This window comes from Phascolarctos cinereus, unplaced genomic scaffold (genome assembly GCF_003287225.1).
Source record: "Phascolarctos cinereus isolate Bilbo 61053 unplaced genomic scaffold, phaCin_HiC Scaffold_1;HRSCAF=81, whole genome shotgun sequence".
Lineage (NCBI taxonomy): Eukaryota > Metazoa > Chordata > Mammalia > Diprotodontia > Phascolarctidae > Phascolarctos > Phascolarctos cinereus.
The window spans coordinates 194,978,395-194,987,433 of NW_027555514.1; the positions used below are offsets into that span (position 1 = coordinate 194,978,395).

The 9,039-nt window shown below is 41.2% G+C and overlaps 1 protein-coding gene across 10 annotated transcripts in view; it reads left to right on the forward strand.

Annotated features, from left to right (window-relative positions):
- The window catches only part of WNK1 (WNK lysine deficient protein kinase 1), a 154,998-nt gene extending 146,675 nt beyond the window's left edge, over window positions 1-8,323 (forward strand). For all 10 annotated transcript variants that reach the window (XM_021001477.2, XM_078156046.1, XM_078156041.1 and 7 more), the window contains 2 exons: window positions 4,736-4,911; window positions 5,276-8,323. In XM_021001477.2, the coding sequence (XP_020857136.1) occupies window positions 4,736-4,911; window positions 5,276-5,593 (494 nt within the window). In that variant the 3' untranslated portion in view covers window positions 5,594-8,323. The remainder of the gene's footprint in view (window positions 1-4,735; window positions 4,912-5,275) is intronic.
- Window positions 8,324-9,039: the final 716 nt, after the last annotated feature.

Below are 9,039 nucleotides of genomic sequence, written 5' to 3' on the forward strand. Positions count from 1 at the left end.
ACAAATATTTGTTACAGCTGCTTTATTAAAAGTGTTTCATTAGTTGGAGACTGACCTCCTAACAAAGAAAGGGAGGTCGTCTTTACTCACAATGGCAAATATGTTACAGAGAATTGTCTTATAAGGTGTTTTTTGATATTTTCTGGCTGTTCCTTGTAAGTAAACTCAAGAGATAAGGAAAGGTCTTGTCTCTCAAGACCTCAAACTTCTGATGTGGCTATTGAGGTGTTTTTAAATGCATGTGCTAAGGCTGCCGACATAATGCTTCTAAGTGTGCTTCAAAGGTTGATAGACCTTCCTGGATGGAAGTATTATTGCTCCTCTGTTGTCTGTAATGACAGGATATGTAAGGGAAGTGCTTTGATTCACCTTCATGCATCACATTTAACTTCATTCCCCTGCATCCTTCCCCTATACCCATTTAACTTCATTACTTTGCATCTTGTAGCCTGTGTCTTCCTACTTCCCAACCCATCTTTTCCCTTTACTTTAGCAACAGGATGATAGCTATGTTAAGGGGTTCTCTAGACTCCTCCTTCTACAACAGATGGTAATTGCAAAATTATTTGACTTCTGGGATAGAATATTTGAACAGTACTGTGATAAAGTACTTTGATTTAGGGTTTCAGAGCTGCAATTTCATTGGACAGGTTTGATATTAATATAGTGCTTTAAGGTTTACAAAGCACTTTTTATGTTTAACTTGATCCTTGCAAAATCTTTCTGAGATTAGGTCTACAGATATTACTTGTATTTTATTAGTAAAGGAAACTGAGGATCCACGGAGGTTAAATGATTTGCCCATGGACATGCAGTATTCACTTGTAAGTGGTAGAATTTGAACCCAGATTTCTCCTAACTCCAAGTCAAGCACTTTCCTTTTACACCACATTTCTTAACCAACCAAGCCAGGAGATAGTATGCTTGGCCACTCAGTACCCACATAATTTGTTTCTTTCCATAAATAGATAGGCATAAAGACCTAAAGTTAGGTAGTTTGGAGGGAAATATGGAAAAGATTCACATATCCTAATATGTCATAAAATCCCAGGGAGGGTCCATTTCTCTTATTTTGGGATCATTTTAAATACATTCCATTCTTAGCACTTCCCTTGGAAGATAAAGGAGTGGGCCTAAGTCAATTGAAGATTTATTGTGCATGAAATAACTCCTCATGAGCAGGTACCAAAGGGCAAGTAAGTTAAGGTTATAGGAAAGGTGGGGATTAGCTAGGCAGTGCATGGGATCTTTGCATCTTTTTTATCCTCTAAGAATAGATAGCTTACTGATAGCACGGCTTGGCTTGATACATAGATTGCTGGTTTCCAGAATCCTCTAACCTTCCCTTCTAGCATAATCTTAAAGATTGCAATTGTGAGGGTGGGAGGAAGCAAGTGAATTAATAATAAAACTGGGACAGTAAGGCTGCTGTGAAAGGCTTTGCAGATTCTCGATTGCTAATACATTTACTTGCCTACATTTCAACTACTCAGCAGGAGAAACAGAGTGGGACTGGATCAGTGGCGAACACTCTGCTTTGGGTACTTGATCCTTAAGCAATGAGGCCTTGATATATTCCCATCTCTCAGTCCCCAAACAGTGTACCTTCTCCTTAACCAAGGTTACCAAGTCCGTCAGATAGCCATCCAAGAGAGAAGCCTCTCTGGGGTGGATTAATTTGATTTGGGACAGTCAGTAATACATAGGTTACTATCTTGATTCCTAGATACTAGTTTTATTACCCTAAAGCTGTTAAGGGTTTGCTCTGTGCCCCTCTGGACATCAAGGATTACTGGGTCCTACTGCCCCTTCTCTACTCCTGGTTTCTCTTGCTGGGCCTTTTAATGCTATTTGCCAATACTAAATATTTTGCACTGATGTTTCTTTAACACATTGCTCTTTCTTTGTGCTTCAGGGAAGATGGTGAAAAAAGTCTGTCCTTGCAACCAGCTCTGTAGTAATTATCTCTTTTTTGTTACTTTTGATCTTTGATTGTAATGCTGTTTATCCATTAATTTTCCAAACCCTGAAGTCGTTATCTCCCTGAATCTGACTTCAGTCTTGCATCTGTTTGTCTCTCTGTCCCCTCTGATGATGTGTTTATTGATATGCCTAAGTGCTAGAAGGTAATTTATTAATTAAGATTGAAAACTCACCTCAAGTTCTAGACTGTCAAGACTTGCCAGCCCCCATCTCAGCCTATCTCTGAGGCAAATCATGGATCGGCAATAGCCAGTGAACTGCGAAGGAAAATCAGATGTACCTAATTGATATTCGGGGAAAGATATCTGCCAGAGTGGGGAGGTAGAGTATAGTTCACCCTGTAGGGTTTGACTTCAGTGAGTGAGGTTATGTGTGGATTTAGTTATTTATTCCACAGCTAGTTCTGCTTAAGTTTAAAGATCAGGAATGGAGAAGTAGGAGGTTTTAATTAGAGTCACAGGAGAGATTATGGTTATTAGGATTTGGTGAGAAGGTACTCAGATAATGGGGAAAGACAGATTAATGAGATTAAGAGCACTCTACTACCCTTGCTTCCCCTCCTGTCCAGGATTAGACCACGGCACAGAGGGAACACCACAAATCTGAAGACTTACCTGTCTCCAACAAATTGGCTGTAATTCATCACAACAGAAAAAAAAAATCTACATGGCCTGGAGTGAACCTTATTAGTCCCCAGTAGTCAGAATTGGGACTGTATGTGACAGCTGGTTTTTAGCGGCCAATTCATACTGTGTGCATGGTTCTTCCCCGTGTCACAAGCCAGTATTCTAGTTCCCCATGTAGATTCAGAGTGAAAGATGAAATTAACCTTCTGTAAAAAGAGAGCGCTTGGTTACAGGAGGTTAATAGCCACCAGAATTAATGAAGAGGTATCATACCCAGCATGTGTAAATAAGGAATTTCTTAATGTGAATAAGACACTTTTGTATTAAGCTTCCCTGTTAAAATATTTTGACTTTTGATGGTTCCCTTACCTCTAACTGAACTGTGTTGTGCTTGCCTTATTTACTGACCAGGGCCCCTCCAAATAGTTTCCCTTTAAATATGTCAACCCTCATGCATGTGACCTCTTGAAATTCCATATTACCATGTCCACTCATACTCAGTGCATGTGACTCTCACTCTAGCCCTATCTTACATTTGCCCTTCGAGAGAAAGTTCCCAAAATCCTACTCTTTTCTGTTCAGGTTCTCTGCACTTCAAGAAAATACCAACCTTCCCTTCACATAGTTCATGCAACTGGGTCACCTTAGGGCATATATTCTTTACTAGGGCAAAGAACCCCTCTATTATTCTCCCTGTGTTGCCACCACACTACGAAGCATGATTCCTTCCTCAGAAGCTTCACTGAAAGGTCAGCTCTGATCCTTTCTCAGCAGTGCTTGTGGGTCTTATTCCCTACATCAGTCTACACTTGGCGCAAGACCAGTCCCTGATTTAGAAGGGCCCTTTTTCTGGATAGCTCCAGATGATGCCTTTTGACATCTATTTTCATGCAGCAGGAAGGTTGCATGCATTTATGGATGCCCATAACAAGGAAGCAAAGGTATCTTGACAGCCTGGTGGCTTGGAATCACATCCTTGTACTTTACATAGCTTTTATTTATCCTGCAGTTGCAAATGTGAGCTCTGATAAGAGTGAATATGAGACAGTGACTCTTCTCTCCCTCTTCCCTAATACTTGCCTCTTCGAATAATCTTCAGTGTGCCCTCCAGCAGAGCCGAAATCAGGCAGGACACAGACTCCTTCTTTTTCATCAACCATACAAATAAAATTACCTTCTCCATAGCCTCAAAGCTTCCCCCACCCCTTGTGCACCTCTGATCCAAGCTGAATGTTCCTGCTGCTTCTATATTGAAGTGCTTGCTGCTCTGGTTTGGGGAAGGAGTAGGCGGCCTTTAACAACTTCAGAATAGAGCCTTTACACGAGCTAAATGACCCAAGCCTGCAGTAGTTTCAAACTCTGACTTGGGGCCTGACTCACACCAGGAAAGACAAATGAAAGTTCAATCTCTCCCAGTAATGGTGTCTTTACAAATCCATATTTATGGGCCCAGGTGAAAGCTGTACTGATAAAATAAACCACTACCTAATTTAGCCTCTTAGTCCTACTCTGGGATGCCCCCATGAGCCTAATGTTGAAGAAGTGTGGCAGTATCTACATGGAATTGTAGATACCTCATCGTCTCAGACCAAGTCATTCCCTCCTCCTTCCTCTCCTCCTCCTCCTCCAACCTTGCCCTTGATGTGAATGCATTAAGAAGTCCTCTCCTGCTTTCCCCTCTTCAAGGTGATTGGAAACCAGAGCAGCTGGCCCCACAGACTGCACCATTCCTCTCCCTCTTTCACAGCATGGGGGCTAGGAGCAGATTACCAGTAGTCACTGGCCTTGATTGCCCTTGTGTGATATGAAAAACAAACACCTATTCCATTTGCCTGTTGTGCCCTCAATGCTCTGAGGCCTGGCCTCGGCAAACACTCATCTAGAATCACCACAGGCACTCTGATAGCTCCTGAGGAAAAATTTTCCTCATAACTCTGTTTAGCTAAAGCATATGGCTTAAATAAAACCCAGGAATCTTAACCACTTGCCTTTCTTTCTGCATGGCTTCCTAACTCATCCTTTCCCTAAGCCCTCCATTTCATCATTCTGTGATCTTTGACCGTCTCCTGAAATTGAAACCCAAATAAGCTTTTGTAAAGCCTGTGTTCTTTGCCTTCTAACTCTAGGGACCAGCAGTACGAATACAGTGGGAGGAGCAGTCAATAGCCAAGCCCCACAGGCCCAGCCACCCAGCAGAAAGGGCACATTCACAGACGATCTACACAAGTTGGTAGACAACTGGGCCCGAGATGCCATGAATCTCTCAGGCAGGAGAGGAAGCAAGGGACACATGAACTATGAGGTGAGACTTTTTCTTTTTCTTCCTATCCCATCTCGAGCACTGAGAGAGACTGCTTACTAAACATCCAAATTGTTGCTGAATAGCAGCAGTTCCCAAATGTTTTCTGATAAGGTCTTGTTAATCATCAGCTTCATCTTACCATTGTTACTTTTTTTTTTTAAGGACCAAAGTAATAGCTCCAATTTCTTTTATCCCTCCATTAGTCCAACCTAACTTTTCTATGATTGGTAATTTCAAGCCTATAGATCCCTGAAGCAGTCACCACTTTAGTGAGTAGGAAAGGAGGAAAAATCTCTCATCATTGTTTTGTAATAAAATATTTTTCTCAAAACTTTCTAATATTACCTCTTGGACTTTATTTCAGGGCCCTGGAATGGCAAGGAAATTTTCAGCACCTGGACAGCTCTGCATCTCCATGACCTCTAACCTGGGTGGCTCTGCCCCCATATCTGCAGCATCAGCTACCTCTCTAGGTCACTTCACCAAGGCTATGTGCCCCCCACAGCAGTACAGCTTCCCAGCAGCTCCCTTCAGCACTCAGTGGAGTGGGACAAGTGGCCCAGCACCACCACCCCTCAGCCAGTTCCAGCCTGTAGGGACTGCATCCTTGCAGAGTTTCAACATCAGCAGTTTGCAGAAATCCATCAGCAATCCCCCAGGTTCAAACCTGAGGACAACTTAACCAGATCTATACACGGGACTGGGTAGACTTGGGGGGGGGGCGAGATAGCCTATATACTAACTACTATGCTGCATATAACTGGTTGTTTCTTGCCAGAAGAATGTTTCTAACCACCATACTTAACCCTCAGGATGGAGAATCTCCCTTCTTTCCCTATGTCTTGGAGGCACAGGGAAAAAGCAGTTTCTTATAAAGGGTCAGCTTCTTATTAAGCTTCTCTGCTTCTCTGTATCCAACAGCCAGGGCAATGAAAGAGAGAAGCCACTGGAGATCTCATTATCAAAGCAAACCCACATGTGCTCTGAGGGTCAAAGTCCTAGCATGAGGCTTAATAGCACACTTGATGTCTTGCCCTAAATCTCTTCCCTACAGTTACCTGCCCTCTACCCCAAGAGTCCAGACCACAGGATAAAAATTTGTTGGGATCTTTCTTTCCCACCATTCCCTTTCAACTAACCTTCCTTGGAGCCCAGGCACTGGGGAGCTTAAGCAGAATGGAGTTGCAGCTCTTGCTTTAAAATAGGTCATACTGCTTTTAAGTAAACAATATTAATAGCTTTGACTGCAGCATTAGCCATTTAAATTGTTTTTTTTTTAAAGTTCCCTGCGGACATGTAACTTTGCCATCAGTTTTGATGTGGAAACACTGTGATATATAAATGTTGTTGGACAACAGTAGTTAAGAGTGGAATATAGAGGGTTAAAAAAGTTCAAAAAAAGCTAGCTATATCCGTATACTTATTGGAGACACTTTAACTTTTTCCTTTGTATTTCCATTGTATTAGATAAATAAATGTGAATGTAAAATTGTAAAATTACTGTACTTGAATACTTGTCTGTTCTCCCAGTATTGCTTGCTGGACATTTTAGTGCCTTGGACTTCTATTGCTTCTGCAGTTTAGCATCATCTTCCCAGCAGACCCCAGCCAGAGGACAGGTTGAAAGAACCTTTAGGTCCATGTGGTCCCGAATTAGGTATACCACCGGGCAAACCAGTACCAAAGGGTACTTTTAAACCACCAGGAAACTTTGCCCAAAGCAGGTCTTGAAAGAGGGTGGGAGGGGTTATGTTGAGAAAGTTGGTTGGAGGCAGGAGTATAGGGGGGAAAGTGATTTTAACTATATCGAGCAGTTAGGTTGAGGTCCTAGGGAGTGGTATGTATTAAGTAGCAGAAAGAAAAGTTTGAAGGATGAAGAGGAAGCTTGTTTATAGGTAATCATATCTGCTAGCCAAGCTCATTACTTTCAGGAGCCTTACTTATTATTCCAGAGTAAGACCAGAGAAGGCATCAGATGGAGAGAGTACTGTCTGGTTAAAGTTGAACTTAAGGGTTGACTTGGTTCTTAAGCTATCAAGTGGTCCTGAAGGGGCAAAAAAGAAGAGGGGAAAGTTGCTTGAGGGATAGCTGCTGGGACTGTTTTCCTTTCCTGTGTACCAGGGTCCTCTTAACCTGGAACAATAACCATTGCTGCCATTGGAGGCCCTGAAACCACTTCTACTTATGAAATAAAAAACTAATTTTTCCCATTCCTCCTTTCTTTGAGATGCCCAAGTGCTATCAAAAACATAACTTATTGTGCCACCTTTTATACATTTCTACATCTACTTACAATTTCCTCTCATCTTTTCATTCAGAAAAAATAAGAATTCCCTGAATAATACTGCAGTATTACTCAATGCTGCATCTAGCTATGTTGGGGTTGAGTCACATGTCATGGTCTTGTGCAACTCCAGAATATTCAAGGCTCCAAGGGGAGAAAAAAAAGACTTGCCTAATTATTTGGTATTTCTGCTGTCAATAGACATATGGAAGGTACTTGGACTTCTATTTCTGTGGGTGCTTCTCTGATCCCATAATAAAGGGGAGAGAAATGTTTCCAACCCCTGATCCAGTTTTGATTTACAGCAGAGGACACCTTGTAAAACAAAAACTTGATCACATGTGGTGGCAAGAGTAGCTATCCTGCATGTTCTTTGAATGATCTATTTTCTGAGTTAAATGGTATACGGCTATAAAACTGCAAAGTAAACAGCTAAATTATTTAGGGAAACAGAAAAGGGTGGGAGGGATGGTAAACCTTGATAACTATATAACATTTTGCTTTTTTTTTTTTTTAATTCTGAGAAAAAGGCTTTGCCTAAAATGGGGGGGGGGGTGACAGGGTAAGGATGGAATAAAAAAGATCCCAATAACTGAGAAATGAGCCATCTAATAGGACGAAATAGGAGAGGTGACAACATTCTGCCAGAAGAACTGGGCAGCCAAATGCAGCACATAGTTATTTAACTATTTTGGTTTAAAAGTTGGAGGGGCTTTTCACTTACAAAAACATTTACCAGGTTAAACATTTACCAAGAACTGGTCTTTATTTGCTATTGATTTCCCACCTGTGGATGAAATAACTGAAACCTAGAGGAATAAACTAATGCTACTGAACTGTTTAAATTATTTTGTGTTAATAGTACACTTTGAGTATCTTTTTCCACATTAAAAAAAAACTTGTTTCTTAATTACAAATGTTTTCTTTACATTATTTAACAATGTACACTGTAAAAAAAATAAATAAAATGAATTCAAACCTTGGGGGTTTCTGAGCAGCCATTAATTGTACATTTTGCACTAACTGGCCGTCGCACTTCTTGTAAGATTGCGCTTTGCGCTGCAGTTTGTTACCTTTGTAGACTTATTTAATGAAACCATTCAAATAAACCAAACTTGCTTTTGTTGAGCTGTGGGGTTTCATTTGCAGCCTTTTTTTCCCAACCTGCCAGAGCCCTGGTGGCCTGAATCCTAAGTTTCCAGGCTAATAAAAATCTCTACTTATAGCAAACTGAGCCCTCAGCTAAGATTACATCAGAGATACAGGATGTCCTTTTTTCCTTTCAGGCACACGTTGTCAGACATGTAAACAGTGACAAGTTATCGATGGAGAAGAAAGTCAAGAGTAACAAGACAGGACTCCATCAAGATGCTGCCACTGGGGGAGAAGGGAGGGGAATGATTAGGATATATATCCATGTCCTAAGCTTTCCAAAAGAGATACAGTGTATTTCACTGTGTACACAAAGCATTATATGACAGCCAAATAATAGGGAATACAGCCCAAAGAACTAACAGTTGCTTTTTCCACTGGAATAGATTGAGGCAACATCCTCATGCATACCCTGCATGTTGAGGGGTCTTGCTCTATTAATTGAGCAAGCCTACAGTCAAATCATCAATCAATACTGTAGAGGGATCAAAACAGCTAGATAGAATATGGCATGATTAAGTATATGTTTTTAAAAGCTCTCGCTGAGTCGAGCTCGCTCTCATAGCACTATGTGGTAGGCACTGGGGATATTAAAAATCCCTGCCTCAAAACCATCATAATCTCCATTAGCATTTATATAACATGCTGAGGTTTGCAAAGCACATTATCCAACTTGATCCTGAAAATGAACC